The sequence below is a fragment of the Eretmochelys imbricata genome, chromosome 8 (genome assembly GCF_965152235.1).
Source record: "Eretmochelys imbricata isolate rEreImb1 chromosome 8, rEreImb1.hap1, whole genome shotgun sequence".
Classification (NCBI taxonomy): Eukaryota; Metazoa; Chordata; order Testudines; family Cheloniidae; genus Eretmochelys; species Eretmochelys imbricata.
Genome location: NC_135579.1, coordinates 22,267,666 through 22,287,429, shown reverse-complemented (window position 1 = coordinate 22,287,429; position 19,764 = coordinate 22,267,666). Strand labels below are relative to the sequence as shown.

The 19,764-nt window shown below is 47.8% G+C and overlaps 1 protein-coding gene across 1 annotated transcript in view; it reads right to left on the bottom strand.

Annotated features, from left to right (window-relative positions):
- PPARGC1B (PPARG coactivator 1 beta) overlaps window positions 1-16,426 on the bottom strand; it is an 87,465-nt gene extending 71,039 nt beyond the window's left edge. The window contains exon 1 of the mRNA XM_077825017.1: window positions 16,343-16,426. Coding sequence (XP_077681143.1) covers window positions 16,343-16,426 — 84 coding nt within the window. The remainder of the gene's footprint in view (window positions 1-16,342) is intronic.
- Between the last annotated feature and the right edge of the window lie 3,338 nt (window positions 16,427-19,764).

The following is a 19,764-nucleotide window of genomic DNA, read 5'->3' as shown; positions in this document are numbered from 1 at the left end:
GTGCATTATCCTTGTGACATAGATGGGGAAATTGAGGCACGGGGAGGTGAAATGACTTCCCCAAGGCTACACAACAAGTCACGGACAAAGATGGGAGTGGAACCCAAGAGCCCTAATTTCCAGTAGAACCACTAGACAAGGCTGCTTCCCCAGTTACAAATGGCTGATCACTGTAACTGGTGGAGGGTTCTGATCAGCTCCCCACCAACGAGCAGTTCTTCATTACAATATTTCTAGATTACTGGTCTATCATGCACAGGAGCTGCACAGTGAGACTGCAACCCTGCTGGTTACCATGACTACATCACTGCTCCTGCTCAGGATGGAGATGACAGGATCGGCAAGGAAAGTAACTGAAAGGAGCTGGCATTATCCTTCATCCTGAAGGGAAGTGATGGAGCTGACCCAAGGCTGTGCTCAGTTGGCCACATGCTAAGCTAGGTCCACGGAGCTATCCACTGCCATTAGTTACCCTCCACAGGGAACTGCTCAGATGGATAAAACTCTCAGAAAGGGTGAGGATGCCCTGACAGCTCTGCTGGCAGGCAACTCCCCTGCGAGTGAGGGACCCCACTGCTCCAGTCCCCCAACCTCAGCTCCAGTCCCCCAACCTCAATCACTCTCTAATGAAGGGAGATGCCAAAGTGTAGCCTGCATAGATGATCCCCCAGCATGCAACACTCCAAACAGCCTTGCTGCACTGCACACTGGGACCTGCAGCACGCATGGACCATACCTCCTTAGTGAGTCTGAGAGTGGCTACCATTTGCTCCAATTTATGCTGACTAGGCACAGCCCACCAACTCCTGGCAAGTTCGCGATGTGGCGAAGTTTGGGCACCACCTAGTGTAAATTAACACACTCACTGGCAGCTCTGCTTCTCTGCTGAACAAGGTGAGCACCATGCCCCTGCTGGGGGAGGTACATCTCTCTGCCCTGCCCCCAGCCCCCTGGGAAGGGCCCCTAAGTAGACACAGCACAGTCACGTGGCTCTACTGCTCCACACCCTACCTCCAAGGATTTAAGCCACTTCCAGGGCTTCACATAGTTCTGTGTAAAAACTCCGGCCAGTTTCTCTTCCAACAAGCCACATGTCCCCAGCCCGACTCTCAGGAAAGCAATGGCAATGCCCCCATTGACAACACCATGGAGCTAATCAGCCGCTTGGTGCATTGCACTGCTCATCCACCTCATTCCTGCATTTGTGTGATGTCCATTTGAACAATGAGCTCCTCAGGGCAGGGACCATGTCACCCTGTTGACCCTGCCTAGATAATAACAATGATGATGATATATGAGCAATGAGTCAGTGGGTTTCAGTTCAGTTCCTACTGTCTCTCTGTCTAGTTCCCTGTTCTGCACAATGGTGTCTGAGCACTCAGACAGGAGTTCACTTCATGCCTGGCACTAACTGGCCTGTATGCAGACAGGCTTGGCAGGAAGCCCAAGAACAGGATGGGCCATGGCGGATCTAGAGAAGCCCATCTAGGTTGGGCTGAGGGACATTCATGAGGCACCTACACAGCCCAGGCTGGGCCTCGTCCCTAGATCAATGCAGGCCTTTGGTCTCCAGGGCTGCCCAACCAGCACCTTTTCCACACAAAGGATGCAGAGTACATGGCAGAGTGGAGCAGACGGTCCCTCCATGAGTCCCTAATTTTTGCCATCATCAGCCACTGAAGAGCTCCTTAGGAGGCATTCAGGTTCTCCTGGAAACCTAAGGTCAAGAATCCCAGCAATGCTGTATCCAATTGATATTCAGAGACATGTGTGCCGGAGGACAGGGGAAATCAAATGCACTACATTCTGCTCTCAGCACATGACTCAGGAAATTGGCACAGGCCCCCACAGATCCTGCAAAGTCACCTGAACCCAGCTGAGAGGCAATTTTGAGAGGCCCCTTCTCTCCCATACAACCCTCTCCACTGTTTTCCCAAAACACTGGTAACACTGTGTACTTGTGCCTCTTTGTTTGGACGATCACGCAGCCAGTTAGCACCCTTCGTTAAGTTCTTTTGCCAGAGCGGTTTACTCGCATGTGCAGTATTCTGCAGTCTTCCCTTTTACTACAGCATTGCAATTAGCCCTGCTGACCTCTGAAATCCTCAGCCTCTCTAAGCAGCCATGCATTAAATCCTGGATTCAAGAGTGGAAATAGACTTCGTAAAAGGCTTATGACCCTATTTATTACATTATACGCATGATGGATCCCAACACTACAGCATAATACCTCATTTAATGCATTGCAGTCGTTGCTTTCTCTGCCTCTGTGCCAAGACAGACAGACAGATGGACAGGTAGGTAGTGGCGAAGACAGCAGAGCCTTGGCAGATGTCTATTACAGTCAGTATCTTGCATTGCTAAAGGAGTGCGCACACAAGCAAAGATGTGGATTGAAACAAAAGGTAACACACTGAACTCTTATATGGCGTATGGCATATCCGCCACACATATGTACACTTTAGACCAGGTCACAACACAAGCTGATCATGTGGGGCATCACACTGACTCCAAAACTCATGCTCTGGGTAGGCCTCTCCCTCGGACAGTGGATTCAACAGGCAGGAAGCTCACTGGCACAGCAGGTCTTCGTTCCTGGTCCACTGGGAATGGGTTGGTGCCCGGCGATTGAGCAAAAGCAGCAGAGGCAGCCCTTCCCATGGCAGAGCTCCAGATCAGTATTCACTCTAAGCCTTCAGCCTTTCTGTACACACACATGCATGACAGCAGCTGTCAGCACCACTCCTGGGTCCAGCAACATAGGGCTAACTGGCACTGCTGACTCTAAAAACTAAACATGGGACTGTCTAATGTAAATCATTGGCTAATGATAAAAAACGAGTCTGGATACAAACAGCAGAAGCCCAGTGCTCGGGAAGCATGTGCTGTGGGCAATGCCATGTATGTACTGCAGCTCCTCAGAGGGTCAGCAAGCCACCCAGCAGCAGAATTCTGGGCGTATTTTTTCCTTTAGTAAGGCGTGCCTTGAAAAGGAAACAATAAGAAATTCACTGAGCATAACAAGTCAAGTAGCTAAAGGACCTTCCACATCCCTGTGGAAAAGATACAGCAGCCACATCCTATGCATGTTCCAGTCAGAGACTGGATCACAAGTCAGATCAGTTAGCACTTCAAACAGCTCAGCTGAGCGACAGAGCCTATGGCAGGAATGCCTGGGTTTGAATATCAGCCCTGGAAAGGAGGGGGCACGTGTGGGTGTCTCTGTCTATACAGTTATAAATAGATGGGTACAGAGACTCATCATGCAGCACACACTGTTCATCATACCCAATGTTCTTAGGACAGCAACACAGATATACACAAATGGAGGATCCCACCACAGGAAGGGTCAAGCCCATATAATCATGATGCCCAGCCCAGTTGTAAATCAGATCAGAGAGATCACAGGTTAAATCAGAGACCACATTACACAGCTATGGGGAGTTATCTTTCCACTGACATTTGGTTCACACTTCAAAAAGGATTTTACATCTGCATGTTGCTATAGCAGAATCCCCAGATAATGTAAGAGAGAAACTCCATATTGCAGTGCAATTTGGAGAGATGACTGCACAACACTGACCTACACATGCAGTCAAATCCTGCGCTCAGGTTCTTTCTTGTTTGTGGCTACCACTGAAGACAACAGGAGCTCTCCATGTGTATCTGAGGGCAGAATTTGGCCCAAGTATGTGTCTCAGGAGCTGCATGTGGGGTGCATATAGACTTGTTAACCTGAAATAAGAATGGAGCCTGCAGGCCACCCTAATGGCCCAGCTGGCAGAAAAGACCAGAGTTCAATCTATTTCTTCAGGCTGCGTCCACTTTTACGCTCTCCTTCCAGACGGAGTGACCAAGACTCAAGGAACGGCCGATCCCATGTTCCACTGGATGACCGTGTCTCAGATGGGACTGGAACTCCAGATGCTCCCATAGACCTGCTTTTCTGATATGTCTGACAGTGCATTCCAGTTCCTTCCACTGGCCACTCAACTAATTCAGCCAAGTGGTGCAGTAAAGCAAGGGCCACAAACAAGATGTTATGAAGCTATCTCTGACTAACAGAAATCACACACATCAAGACTCTTTCCATCCCACAGTTTTAAAGGGCATACTGCACATTTTTTCATTAAATGAGCTAAATGTATTTTTAATGTGCTCAGTGCCACAAATACCAGGGCAACAAAGGGCATTCGCCTTCACTATTGTTTCCCTTTCCACCCCCAAATGTCACGCCTGCTGGCTCCACTCTGATGCCCTGGAATTCATCATCCTGAGATGTCACAGCCACGGTTCCCATTAGAGCCCCGCTGAAGCACAGAACTTGCAGAGGTGCAGGGAAGTGAAGTTATTTAATCCTAAGCACAGTTTTGCCTTGTGTATTTCTGAATATGATTAGTTCATCCCCATTGGCCTATAAAATATTAACAAAACAGTTGGCCAAACTTGCACTCTTGCCTCAAATTATATTTAGATATTTGAAAAATAAATCCGCAATTCCCCTTTAAGGTAGCTTTTTATCTGCTGCCCCCACTTAGGATGCTGGATGTTGCTGGTAATAGCAATGAGAATAATCCCGAAGCATGGAAATAACACAGGACCCGATTTTTCAAAATTGCCCCGCTCCCCTTTACACAGCTCAACAAACTGCCCAGAAATTACAGACCAGTGAGCTTAACTTCAGTACCCGGAAAGATAATGGAGCAAATAATTAAGCAATCAATTTGCAAACACCTAGAAGCTAATAAGCTGATAAGTAACAGCCAGCATGGATTTCTCAAGAACAAATCGTGTCAAACCAACCTAACAGCTTTCTTTGACAGAGTAACAAGCCTTTTAGATGGGGGGAAAGCAGTAGATGTGGTATATCTTGACTTTAATAAGGCTTCTGATACTGTCTCGCATGATCTGCTCATAAACAAACCAGGGAAATACAACTTAAATAGAGCTACTATAAGGTAGGTGCATAACTAGTTGGGAAATGGTTCCCAGAGCGTAGTTATGAGTGGTTCACAGTCATGCTGGAAGGACATGACGAGTGGGGTCCCGCAGGGATCAGTTCTGGGTCTGGTTCTGTTCAATATCTTCATCAGTGATTTAGATAATGGCATAGAGAGTGCTCTCATAAAGTTTGCAGACGATACCAAGCTGGGATTGCAAGGGGTTGCAAGTGTTTTGGAGGGTAGGATTATAATTCAAAATGATCTGGACAAACTGGAGAAATGGTCTGAAGTTAACAGGATGAAATTCAATGAGGACAAATGCAAAGTACTCCACTTAGGAAGGAACAATCAGTTGCACTCATACAAAATGGGTTAGGAAAGAGTACTGCAGAAAGGGATCTGGGGGTCATAGTAGATCACAAGCTAAATATGAGTCAACAGTGTAACACTGTTGCAAAAAAAGCACACACCATTCTGGGATGTATTAGTAGGAGTGTTGTAAGCAAGACACGAGAAGGCATTCTTCTGCTCTACTCCGCACTGATTAGGCCTCAACTGGAGTATTCGCAAAAAGAAAAGGAGTACTTGTGGCACCTTAGAGACTAACCAATTTATCTGAGCTCACGAAAGCTTATGCTCAAATAAATTGGTTAGTTTCTAAGGTGCCGCAAGTACTCCTTTTCTTTTTGCGAATACAGACTAACACGGCTGCTACTCTGAAACTGGAGTATTGTATCCAGCTCTGGGTGCCACATTTCAGGAAAGATGTGGATAAATTGGAGAAAGTCCAGAGAAGAGCAACAAGAATGATTAAAGGTCTAGAAAACATAACCTATGAGGAAAGATTGAAAAAAATTGGATTTGTTTAGTCTGGAGAAGAGAAGACTGAGAGGGGACAGGATAATAGTTTTCAAGTATGTAAAATGTGTTACAAGGAGGTAGGAGAAAAATTATTCTCCTTAATCTCTGAGGATAGGACAAGAAACAATGGGCTTAAATTGCAGCAAGGGTGGCTTAGGTTGGGCATTAGGAAAAATTTCTTAACTGTCAGGGTGGTGAAGCACTGGAATAAATTGCCTAGAGAGGTTGTGGAATCCCCATCATTGGATATTTTTTTAAGAGCAGGTTAAACAAACATCTGTCAGGGATGTTCTTGATAATACTTAGTCCTGCCTTGAGTGCAGAGGACTGGACTAGATGACTTCTCAAGGTCCCTTCCAGTCCTAGGATTCTATGATTTTGTGTTTCTATTATTTTCAAAAGAGCTCAGTACTCCAATTCTGGATGCTGAGTACCTCTGAACATCTTCCCAGCTCACTTAGGTACCAATGGGGAAAATGGGCTCTTTTGAACGTATGGCCAACAGTATCCTCCAAAAAAGTAAATACATGCATATATTAGGTGAGGGTGATGTTGATCATTTCTTAATTAACATTATGTATTTAACACCCACTGTGTGCTAGGTGCCTTACAAACAAATAGGGAACTAAGGTCTCTGGGCAGGGGAGCTTACAGTCGAATTGGTGGGACAGTGTAGGGAGTTTTCACCGGTACTGTCTGTATGATACCTGCTCTGGTCGATAAAGACGTGCCTTCAGTCAACAGGTCTATCAATGCAGCACCTTTCCCCAGCACTAAATTCACACACACACCCCATGAGAAACAAAGCAAAGCTTTCTTAATTAACAAAAACAAAGCTCTTTAAACAGGGAGAACCCAGCCTGTTAGTATCCAGCCTGTTCAATTCCCAAGAATTCAGGGAACATGGAGAACAGACTGGAACAAAGTTCACCGAAGCCTCACTGGATGCCAGGTGAAGAGCATTCATGAAGCAGGAAAGGGCTCTGTCAGCTGGTAGAGCACAAGTCACTACGCAATCCCTCTCCCCTGCTGTGGATGTGGCCTGAGAGTCCCCTGAGGAAGTGGTGATGGGAACCAGGATGGCTATGCAGGGCTCAGAGACCGAAATGATTAACCAGGGCTAAAGATGTTGCTCTCAGTAGTGGGTTTCCTCGTTGAAGGGTAACAGCATTGCCTTAAGGAAATGGCACATTTTCCATTGCTTTGCCAATGCATGTACTTAGGACAATCAAACTGCCCAAATTAGGGTTGCGCTGTCAACTTGCCCAAAGCCAAAGAACCACATCTCCTCTGCATAACATGAAGCAAACTGCAGTACTGTCTTCAATAAAGAGGCAGCCTACTGAGTCTACAGGGTCCACCTTGAAATGCTCTTTCTTAATCCCAGCAGAAGCGCTATCTTCCCGAGGAGATGTAAAACCAAGGCTCCCTCAGCATTTGCCTTCAGTGGGCGTCATGGGAGCTGGATACCGTATAGCCTGATTATTACTGTTACCTTATTGTATACGTGGCTAGATGAAATAGTAATCACTGTTTGCTTGAAACCAATCCAGCTGGTCCAGTAATGGACAATTATACTGCCCTGGATATTCTCTCCTGTGCATGCAAAAAGCGCAGTCACTATGGCATCCTGCCTCTGCAACACCTATTGCAACATTTCAGTGCTACATTTTCACTTTCATAATGCAAACATGACAAGTAATTTCTACCACCAAGCACTCAACTAGGTTAAAAAACCGCCCAGATGCAACGACAGCAAGCAACACTTCCTCTTCCCAACAGCACCTCATGGAGGGTCTGATCCTGAGCTCACTTAACCCGTGTAGCTCCACTGACTTTAGTGGAGTTATGCCTCATTTACACCAGAAGAAGTGAAAGCAGAAACAGGCCCAGACTCAGGGCAGCAGGAGGTTATGCTCAGACAACTTGCAAACTTGCAAACACCACCATACAGGGATTGAAAAGAAACCTGATTTGATGGTGATAGGCTTCCTGGTGTGTGCATGTGTCTCAGCAATGGTGTTCCTCTGCACACTGCTCTGACCACACCAGCTTGATACACACAGGGACCTCCGATCCTGTGGCTTGGCAAGGGTATTCTGGTCCCCTGGAGAGTCCTGTCAGTTTCAGGATTTTCTTGCCCTTGAACTGCAGGGAAACTAGGGCTCCTCAGGGGAGGTGAAGGTGGCTCTTAGCCTGGTGAATGCATGGCCACCCTGCCTGGGATTAATAGGTCACTTGCAGCTCTTTCTGAATAACAAATTTGGAAGCTGCAGCAGCAATGAACTCCACAAACTGAAACAAGAACTGAGCTGCCTGACCAGCAAAGGCTTTCTCACCGGAAAGGGGCTTTTTCTTCCAGCATGCTCAGTACTGCTGCTGGGAGCAAGTTCACAGCTTAGGAGCAAGACAGAGAGAGAATTTAGCAAGTCCGTCTAATCAAAATATAATTCCCCACAATGATTTTATTGCAAGAGCTGGAGGCACTGCTTTCATCCTAAGCTGCATTTTATTGCTCCCCTCAGCAGCAAAGGAAAACAGCTGTGTAAAGAATATGTCATTTGGTCCCAGGAGGAACACAGGGGAAGCGTCACATCAGTGTTCCCAATGCCCCAGAGTCTCTCCCACTTACATTGTGATGGGAGATGAGCAGCCACAGCCATCTGGGACTCCTCTACCTCTCTGCTGCTCCACACAACAATAGCAAGGGGCCTCTTGTTCCAGTGTGAAGGGAAATATGCGTCATGTTCAACCATTCTAGCTTCCCTTCCCAAGGCTGGGAAAGATTCTGGCTCTGACTGCCTGGGAGGGGAATCTGGAGACACAGAAAGGGATTCAAAGAGCTGCTAGAGATGCACCAGCAGTCCCTGTCTCTCACTGCTCCTTCATTTGCTCCATACCTCAGACGTGGACTTGCAACCCCCCCCCCCCCACACACACACACAAAGCAGTGATCTGCCACTTGGGTTATAACACTGAACATTTTGAAAGTGGAAAGCACAAAAGAAGTGTTAGCGGCAAACTTCTGCCCCATCTTGGGACAAGGGGGAAAGAACAGGGAGAGGATAAATAAAGCACTGCCAAGCCGCACCCTAGCACTTCCACCCAGTAAATGCTAACCAAATGCTAGCCACAGTGGAAGGTGACGGTCCACCCAGCACACCTGGCCCCGGGGCTATGACCAAGTTCATGCTCCCACAGCTCCTTGCACACATGCTGGTATTCCAAAGCAAGCACGGGGGAGTGTGGAGGAAGCCCTGACCCTGTTCAGCTTCTACAGAAACTAAGGTCCGCAGACATGTTTGCAGGGTTTGATTTCCCTTTTTCAACTCTAAGGTAAATAAGCTGTTGTTTTTAAATCATTGTAAACTGGTGCATGCGAGCCCCAAAGTGAAATGGCCAAGGAGCAAGAGCGGAGCCGACAAGACCATAAGCACTTGCAGGACAAGGCGACATAGACATAGCGGTGGGCGTGCATAAAATACCTGCCACATCCTGGATGCTACCGCAACACGAACAATAAACAAATAGAAAAGGACGACTTGTGGCACCTTAGAGACTAACCAATTTATTTGAGCATAAGCTTTCGTGAGCTACAGCTCACTTCACCCAAAATAAACAAACAGTAATTTGTGTCTTTTCGTAGTCCAGGCTGAGAGAAATGTGGAAAAGCAAACCAGCCTACCAGTACATAGTGACAAACTCAGGAAATGTCTGGCATCACACCCGCAGCTGGTGCTAATGGGCACGGCTTCAATGAAACTAGGCCAATTTACACCCGTTGATGATTTGGCCCATTAACTTTAGCCTGTTAGCGGTCTTTATCACTACAACTTCAAAGATTTTTTTAAAATCTCTCTCCCTCTTCTAAGCCTCTACAACCTGGTATTTGTCTAGCATGCAGCCTGGGCTAGGAGATGGGGAATGTCCTTCCTATTCATTTAAACTTGCAAGGAAAAGTGTGGTGACTATAATGCCATTTGCGATATGGTTGCTGAGACCACAGAACCTAGTTCACCAGACCCCATTTTAGGGACCTTCTCCCCAATACATGCAGCAGCGCACCACCCAAAATACAACCCTGTGGAACACGCATCACATGTTCCACTGCGTACTCTGTGGCCAAGGAGAAGAGAAATGTGTTGTGTTGCCAAGGCTGTGTGCCATAGACAGCTGTGCTGTTCAAAAAGCCAGCTCCAAGGCTGGCTCCCTGGCAATCTGCAGTTCACAGGGTTTAGAAGCCATCTCTCTCTGTTAAATCACTTTATTCTGCCAAACCATCACGAGAAACATAAGCCTCTACAGTGTTGCCATGGAGCGCAGCTACGCCATGGAAGCGGAAGCTGAAAACGGGATTCCTCTGACCAAAAGCATTTACTGACAGAGGCCTGTTCTGTGGAGCATATGAAAGGAGTCTGGTGGATTTCTGTAGACAGGCATCCATACCTCATCACGTCTGGCTCCTTGGTTGGCAGTCTCAGAGAGAAGCCAAGAACTGCATGAGCTGTGGTCTCTACCCTAAAGGCAGTCCTTCCAGGGAACACGTGCCCGGCTGCTGTACCAGCTCTGTGGGGAACAGAGGGATTTGGCCTCGCGGGCTGTCAATCTGGCACTAAATTCACAACCTGAAAGTGGCAACGCGGTGAAAATACAAGTTTCACTGCAGTGGCACTTTGCACACAGACACTCCCATCAGAGCTCCTGCACTCTGCCCCCTGCCTTCCGAAGGACCATGGGACTCAGAGTTAGTTTCAGTTCTTTACACTCATTGAAGACTGGTCCAGAGCAGAGGGGAAAGCCAAATGAGCATATATCTTGGTTTACTGAGTGAAGCAAAAACAACACACTCTAGAGGTCCTGCTAAAGATCAGGGTCTTCTGCAATTCCCCCATTTCACCAACACAAGTCATAATGCCCTCATGTCAGAGCCACCCTCCCTCCAGCCAAGGTGGGGTGAATCCTGCCCACTGGTGAGCCCATTAATCCTAGTCTGTGTGTTGCCCAGAAGAAGGTCACTGTTAAGTGTCATGGAATGCTCCTTCCCTGCCTTCTGTCTCTGCTAGCCTGGAACATGAATGCCGAAATGCCACATGACAGAATACTCTTGGGCCAGTCCCTAATTTAACTGAAGGAAACCAAAGGGCAATGTATGAAACCTCCGTGTCTTCCACTGTGAGAAACACAAAAGATGGATGCCTGCTAAACAGTAGAACAGTCGCATAAAAAGCACAGCAATTCGCTTCCAGCCTAACCCTCCAATTAGCTCAAAATAGCAGGAGTCACTTATTGGGCCAAGGAAAGGGGAATATGTGCATGGCAGAGACTATGCCATACAGTGCTATCATGCAACTCAACAACACAGCAGTGTCAGGTTCGAGGCTCAGCGGTTTAAAGCCAGTCTCCTTAAGGGAAAGAAGAAGAGGTTCTTTTGGAAATCAGCTGGGGAGTTTGGGGGGGGGGGGATGTCAGTGCATTTTTACCCCGTCAGGTTGTCAAACGAAACCCTAGAGGAAGTAGAATTTCTTACTATAAAGAGGCTTTTGACACTGGAAAGGTTAATGTGGGCAGGCATGCTGGAACAATTTTTATAGTGGGGGTGCTGATGAGAACCACTGAACTAAACCGTAAATTCTGCATGTAATGGAAACCACCTCAAGCAAGGGGGTGTGGCAGCACCCCCAGCACTCCTAGTTCCAGCACCTATGATGTGGGATAAAAGTTCCCTTTGCTAGAGACAGCAGGTTAAGACCTTAATTATTCACCTGTGGGGTAGATGCCTTTGAATCACAGGATGAAACAAGGAAAGGAATGTGCTGGTACGACACAGACAAAACCCCAAACCCACACCAGGATGCAATCAGTGGATTCCTACTATGAATACTAAACACAAATTGCCAGAAAAGCAAGGCTTGAAAATGGGCTGACCTGTGCATAGCTTCTGAAAAGGGACCAGTCCCACCCGAGCTGCCAGTGGGAATTCTCTGCCTCTGCTCCTAGCAGTTAGTACCTCATCATTGAAAATGACAAATTCAGTAGCAAGCTGTACTCTGGATTTTTCACATTCAGCACTGAGATATAAGCTGTTGCTGCAACTCCAAGCAGTGGCCACCTTCCCAAAATGTCTGTGTTCTGCTTTGGATGTATCAGTCTGCTCTTCGATAAACTGAGATTCAGTAATCATCGCAACACCTCTCTAGACTTGTACATGGCTACTATTCTCAGACCCTTCTTCCCACCTCTTTTCACTGACTCACACTACAAGGGAACATACCCGCATGCAGTCCAACAAAAGGTATGCTTGACACAAGTGCAAAGAAGGGTCATCTTTGGCTTGGCCCAATTACTCCAGGCCTCAAGACAAAAAGTTTTGATAAACAGCTATTGAGCAAGACTGAGAAGAGGAGCACACAAGAAGGGTTCGAGCTATGAGAAATAGCTGGAGAAGAGCAAACTGCTTAATGATTAACAATAATAATTAAGTTGCTATACTGCTTTTCAACTGAGGACCTCAAAGTGCTTTTGCACCCATTAATGAATTAAGCTGTTAACAAGGTGCAGAGAAGCTAAATAGGGAATAAGGTATTTCAGTTCATGTGATCTTTAAACGTCTCCAAGCAGCAGCCTGTGTTATTTTTTCCGATGCTAATTTTTAAACAAGTCAAAAATGGAAAAGTCAGACTGAGCCTTGTTATTCCACAGAATCAGAAAAGATTCCATAACCCGACTGGTTTTATCCACTATGCCTGGTCCCTTCCAACACCTGATACCCTCGACAAATTAGCTGCAATTGTCTTTATCCTTTTAAGATTAAATGAGCAGCACAGAACACATTAAATTGGCCTATCAATCATACATTTCAGGTCACTTTCAAAATAAGCCCATTTTGGTAAGAAAAGTAAAACATAAAAAGAAAACCCTTTATTCTCTTTGCGTAGCAATGCAGTTATCATGAGAAAATCATTACCTTCCATATGTAAATAGAGGTTAGCATGCACCCTCAGTACAATCCTGAGTAATTAAGAGACTGATGCAAATAACCATGTTAAACTTGCACTGTGCCTCTCAGGGATTTTGTCTGTTTAGTTGGGCTGGGCCACTAATCACCTACTGTTTTTGTGCACCTTGCTGTGAATTTCTGCAATACTGCTGCAAAAGAAAGGAAAAGGGGGGATGATGGAGGAGAGCTGGAGTCCTTCAGGATTTCCATGAAGGAAATGGATAATATTCATGATCTCATGGCCTCCTGACATTTTAGCCTCTTTGGATAATCTGATCATGTGCTAGAACACTGGGGACTTTGCAGGAGCAGCTTTCAGGCTTCATTGAGAACTCAGTAAGCCAGTTGTAAGCACAGGCTAGTACAGTAGTAATGGGGAGAGACGTCAGAGGCGAGCCTAGGAACCGCCTCCCTTTTATAGTTATAAGCAAAGCATGTGACCAGAGCCTTCACTGCAGTTTCATCAGAGGTTAAGGTACAAGCAGGACACACACTTACAACTTCAATCATTTCTCAAACAAATCACATGCTGGGACTTTAACCCTTCTATACATGTGGGGGAGAGAAGCGAAATGAAATTAACAAAAGCACCTTCCATTCACACCCTATAACCAACACAGACTGCATAACACTTCTGAGGAAGCCTGCGCAGTCTGCAAAGATCTATTTGCTGCTGTTCACATTACACACACAACAGATGACAGATTAGCTATAACACTATGTATGTACATAGTGCTACTACTAAACTACTGTGTATGTTATATATGAGAGAGAGATGCAAACTTAGCAAATATTATGTCAAGAAATGTCAGGGAAAAAACACTCTTATTTCATCACAAGCCATTTCACAGTTCCAAACTTTGCAGAAAATATTCACGATATGGTGGTGTTGCAGCAAACATACAAACTCTCAAAAATGTCTGCATCAGGATATAAAAAAGAAGAGGGGAAAGATTCTTATTGGAATAGCGTTTTTAGATTGTTTTTGCATTTTAAGTTCCTTCGGCTGTCAAAGTGCATGCACAGCATATATAATATAATTATTTATTTCATGTTAAACAAGCAGAAAAGATGCATTTTATTACTGGGTCTCGTACCCAAGACCTTTCACCTGCATAGAGAGAAACCAGACTTTTACAGATTGTAACCTTTCTGAAATACTTTGTTTTTGTAGAATGACATCTATCTATACAATCTCATATTCTCCAGTGGTTCCTCATCACTAATTCCTCTGGTAATAATAAATCCTTCCAACCAGAAAATACAAACTCCGTTTATAAAATGTCCTCCCCCCACTTCTCACCTTTTCTGACCCTTCATCTGTAATCAAACTGTCAGCAGCTTGCAGTTAATAATGAAAGTTGCCACACACACATCCCCACTGCCACATGTCCCATGCCAAACTGGAAATCTCCAGTGCTGGTGTATGCTTCGGGAGGCACAGAAACCACATCAATCTAGCTTGTGGCAAGACCAGCCGAGTTCTGTCTGGCACATGCACCGGGGGCAAATGAGATTTACTAAGTCTTCAACTATTATTTGTTATGAATCCAAACAGCAATTCTTCCCCATCTCCTGCAGTCAAAACAAATAAACCAGTGAGAGAAGAAGGGCTGGCATTTATGTGGCAGATCCACAATCAAAGCTGTTTTGTAATCTGTGGTTATGAGACTGAGGGTGTGTTGGGGGGAGGGTTATAAGTAACTATACAAAACTCTTTAGATTTGCAACAGGCTCTGGGCACATAAATCTGGCTGCAAAATGCGTGGTTGTGCTCCAGATCAGTCACAGTTTCAGCTATTGCAATGTTTATTGTTTAGCCCCTTTCCACCACCCCCCAAAATGGAAAAGCATGCAGCCTCTGATATATCTAGCACGCACCCTCTCGTGATCATGCAGAAGCTGCCAAGGAGACTCAATCTGATTTTAATATCCAGCTCCGTCCAAAAAGGAGCTGATCCAGGTTTTTAAGTCGCTTATTTGCAACAGTAAGACCCCTCTCACTGCATCCCCCAGATCTCAGCCTGCATACATGTAACTGACACACGGCATGACTCATCCACACAGTCCAATTCTTATCTGCCCCCACACCACACAACCCCATCACCACCATATCTCTGGAGGACTGAGCAGGGGCAACCACAATGTTTAATCCATCTACCAAATGCCAGCCCTAGCATTCAGGCCAGGCTGTTTGTTGGGATGGGAGAAGCCAACCCAGGCAACCAATTCCCCTCTCACCCCTTCCTCCCCCACCTTCTTTCACCCACTTGTCTGAAGAAGAAGAAAGGAAACACACTTGGGAAGATGGGGGGTGAGCAGGAATCGATACATTAACCTGACAACTTTAAGGAACTCTGCACCCACAGGGGTTCTCAAACTGGGGGTCGTGACCACTCCAGGGGTTGTGAGGTTATTAAGCGGTGGTGGTGGGCGGTCAGCCTCCACCCCAAACCCCGCTTCGCCTCCAGCATTTATCATAGTGTCAAATATAAAAAACTGTGTTTTTAATTTATAAGACGTGGGGGTCGCACTCAGAGGCTTGCTGTGTGAAAGGGGCCACCAATGCAAAAGTTTGAGAACCACTGTGACTAGACTGTTCCTTCCCAGCATTCCCCCCCCACACACACTATCACTTCCTCCCACACAACCGGATCCCCCCGGCGCTGTCACCCCCTCCCCCAACAACTGCACTTCCTCAGACTGCCCCCACCCCCCCAGTCACACACAATAACCCTGCAAAGACGGACTGATTGAGCCCAGGTAGGGCCCTTGTGCCTTGATCGTCCCCTCCCCCCGTGTGTCCAGCCCGGCCGGGCTGCTGTGCATGGGGAAGGTGCCTGGCAGCAGCACCCAGGAGTCCACGTGTGAGTGGTGCTGAAAGTGCTCGGGCGCCGCGAGCTTTCCCCCGAACCAGGGCTCGAGCCTCCTCGGGAGCGCAGCGTAGCAGCCTCCCCGGTGCCAGGTCCCCCACTGCTGCGCGGGGGGCTTTGCACGCGCACCCCCGTCAGTCAGGGCTGCCAGCTACAGCCTCCCTGCTTCTCCCACTGGGACTGCAGCAGCAGCAGCGTGCAGCCGCCTGGGTCCCCCTCTGCCTGCCTGGTGCACGGAAGGATCACGAGTCCCTGCACCCCCAACCTCCCCCTCCCTGGCGTAGAGTGGGAGTCAGGGCTTCCTGCACCCGCAGACTTCCCTCGCCCTCTCTGCTGTATGCGAGGAACCAGGACTGCCCCATCCGTGGTACATGGAGAAACCGGTGTTTCTGCACCCCAGACTCCCCGGTCCTCAGTCCATGAGGGGGAGCGGGGCTTCTGCACCCCCGGATTTCCCTCTGTCTGGTGCATGGAAAGTAGGGCTCCCTGTCCGCGGTGCATGGGGGATCCGGGCTCCCTGCACCTCGCGGCTCCCCTGATCCCGGCGCATGGGATGCAGGGCTCCCCGGTGCATGGGGGATCCGGGCTCCCTGCCCGCAGTGCACGGGGTGCAGGGCTCCCTGCTCCGCGGCTCCCCGGTGCCTGGGCCGGGCTCCCTGCCCTGGTACCTGGCTGTCAGTGAGATAGCTGAACACGAAGGAGGAGAGCTCCTCGTCCAGGAGCGCGCTGCAGTCTGGCGCCGGCTCCGCCATCTTCCAGCTCCGGCTCAGGCTCCGGCAGCGGCGGCACCAAGCATGCGGCGAGCCTAGAGCAGCGCGGAGCCGGGAAGCCGGCGGGGCGGAGCCGGGCCGCACCGCGGGGAGGAGCCACGACCCGGCCGGCTGCAGAAGCCGGCACTGGCGGCAGGGCGGGGAGGACCCGGCACTGGCTGCAGGGCGGGGAGGAGGGGATCTTAGCCGGCCCGCCTGTGGGAATGGCCCCCCCGCCGCCTCAGAGCCCGGGGAGGGGCCGGGTCCTGTGGTTCCTGGCCTGTCCCTGTTCTGTGCGTCCCCAAGGGGGGCAGGACCCCCCCCCGCAAGGAGCAGCCCTCCACAGAGCACCTCCCCCAAGTAGGGGTGCCAATTTTGGTTGGACTTATTCCTGGAGGTTTCATCACGTGATATCATCTTTAATTAAAGATTAATTTTTAATTCCGAGAGACTCCAGGACAATCCTGGAGGGTTGGTAATTGTTCACCCAAGGGACACTCCCCCCTCGAGATCCACCCCCAAGGGATAGGACCCCCCCGACAGCCTCCCCAAGAGCACCCCCAAAAGGGGCATCCCTTCCTCAAGAGCCTCCCCCAAGGGGCCAGTCCTGCCCCCACCCCAGAGCATCCCCCATTCAGGTACTTAGCCCCACAGCACCTCCCACCAGCCCCTTCCTTAGGAGGAAAAAAAGGAGTACTTGTGGCACCTCAGAGACTAACCAATTTATTTGAGCATAAGCTTTCGTGAGCTACAGCTCACTTCATCGGATGCATACTGTGAAGTGAGCTGTAGCTCACAAAAGCTTATGCTCAAATAAATTGGTTAGTCTCTAAGGTGCCACAAGTACTCCTTTTCTTTTTGCGAATACAGACTAACACGGCTGTTACACTGAAACCTTCCTTAGGAGGGGCTCTGCTTCACCTCACTCCCCATTCCCTTGCTGAGACAGCCCTGCAATCCACCAGAGCCAAAGCCAAGCCCTGTGTGGAAGCCAGGCAGCAGAGCATTTCTCATTGCAGGGGGCAGAGCTCTTCCCTCTGGGGTGCAGGATAGCTCCCACTGAGAGAACCCTTGGGGTTCTGAGGTGGAGAACACCCAGAACAGCTCTTCCTGGGGAGGCAGGGCAGGGGGCAAAACACTTCCCATGGGGTGGGAGGAAGGCAGCCCCAAAATCAAACCACCTGGGCACAACACCAGCCTAACTCATGTAATTTCCAACTCTTCCTAGAGCTGCTCTAACGTTGGGGCCTGTGTCACACCTTTGGGCCCTGGCCAGGTTGTGAATAACACTGATGATAACCCCCACTAATGTTAAAGAGAGCTCTCCAGGGATGCGCAAATCCCTTATTTGAATCCTTATTTGAATCTCACATCAATGACATAAGGCAATGCTGTCCCCTCACCGCTGCATTTTGGTGCGACAGCAAACGGATGACGCTCCAGTCATACTTTTCTACGTTTATCTTATTCCATAAAGTTCACTGCAAAAGCTGGCTGGGCTGAGCTGAGCCCTGAGGGTCTCCAGCAGATAGAAAGCAACTCCCCTCACCTTTGCTCAATCGATATGTTTGACAGAAACAGGACAAAAGCAGAAAAAAGAATAAAAATGTCCATTAGTTACATGCCGCTTCAGGTCAGAAAACAGAATACAATCAATTCAAAGAGATAAGGCCAGCTATTTACTAAGGCCTGCTCTATGCACAGTGTTTGTACTGAGATAATTGTGTTGCTTGTGATGTGATTTTTTTTTTACCAAAAAAGTTATACAGGTACAACCCTAGTGTGGATAAATTTATATGTATAAAGGTGCCTTATAGCAGTAAGTAGAGGTTATTTTCCTTCTGTACAGGAATAAACTCTACTGGTATAAACCACATTTATACTGATTTTATTGCATCTGCACTTGGTAGGTTGTGCTGCTTTAACTATACTGGCATATTGTGCTGCTTTAATGACATACTCTAACTTTTGAAATCCTTTATTACTGGCTGTAGCACTGACTGCTGTGAGAAGTCCTTCTGACTTCAGTCAGCCTATTCATGGTAATAAACATTATGCCCAACAGTAAAAATGTTGGCAGGATTGGTCCTTTAAACTGGAGAGACCAAACTTTACAGCACCTCAGACTACATTGGCAGTGTGCCAGGAGCCTGAGGGTTGCACCTTGTTGGCATATAAAGGCACATCGTCATTAGAATTGCTTGCACGGGGCCTCAGCAATGTTCATAGGCATGTGACTAGCCCCTGAATACACTCAATAACCAGAGTACATAGTGACCCAAAGTGAAGAATGAAGAGGACTGAAAGGTCGCCACTAACTCAGTGCTGCATTGCATGTGTGGTGTTCTCTCTGTCAGTGAATAGTTTCATGTTGCAGGCACAGTTTTCTGGCTTACATTTTGCTGCCCATACTAAAAGCTCTTTCAGAAATAATTTATCACTGGACCAAAATCTCATGAACATTCCAACTTCACATAGCCACAAGGATTACAAGGGGGGAAAAGCACTGCCTGGCAGTGCAGGCAGCTAAATTAACCGATGTGAAATTGATCAGAATAGCAGCACATGCAAACTATTGGGCCCAGATCCCCAAATCCTATCAAAGTGCTCAGATGAGACCATATGATACTTATGTGCATAAAGCTGATTATGCAAATAAGGGATATGTACTGATCTAGGTGGAGTGCATCATGGTTGTATTTCTCTAAATGGATTAATATAAATTTATTGTTGTTTGAGGCCATCAACAATAAAAATTTGTAGCTGTTGAACTTTGTCTTCACACTGCTGTTTCAAAGGAAGGACTATTTCCCACCACTGTTTAGCTCTCTGTAGAGCACATGCTTTAGGCACTATTCCATGTACTAAAATCAAGAAAAAGAAGGATTTGGCAATGGTCATTTTACAAAATAGTACAAGTTAGTCTGAGTGGTCTACAAACAAAAAACTATGTCAACACACCAATAAAGAGGTGGTGGGTAGCATAGATGACTGGTGACTCTCCATACTGGGGGGGCACAAGCAAGCTAAAGGGGAGGACACATGACCACCCCATGCGCCTCCCCTGCCCAGTGACCCCTCCCGCCCTGTGCCCAGCCTGGGGCCACAGCACTCTGTCCTTCTCTCCCTGCGCCTCCCCACACACACATTCGGCCACTCTCCCTGGCAGCTGGGCAGGGAGCAGGACGGAGCCACTTCTGTCTGAGAGAGCATAATAATGGTTGGCACTTCTGTAGCACTTTTCATGCATAGATCTCAAAGGGTTTCACAAAGGAAGGGATGTCCTCATTTTAAAGATGGGAAGAGACCCACAGAGGAAAATTGAAATTCAAGGTCACATG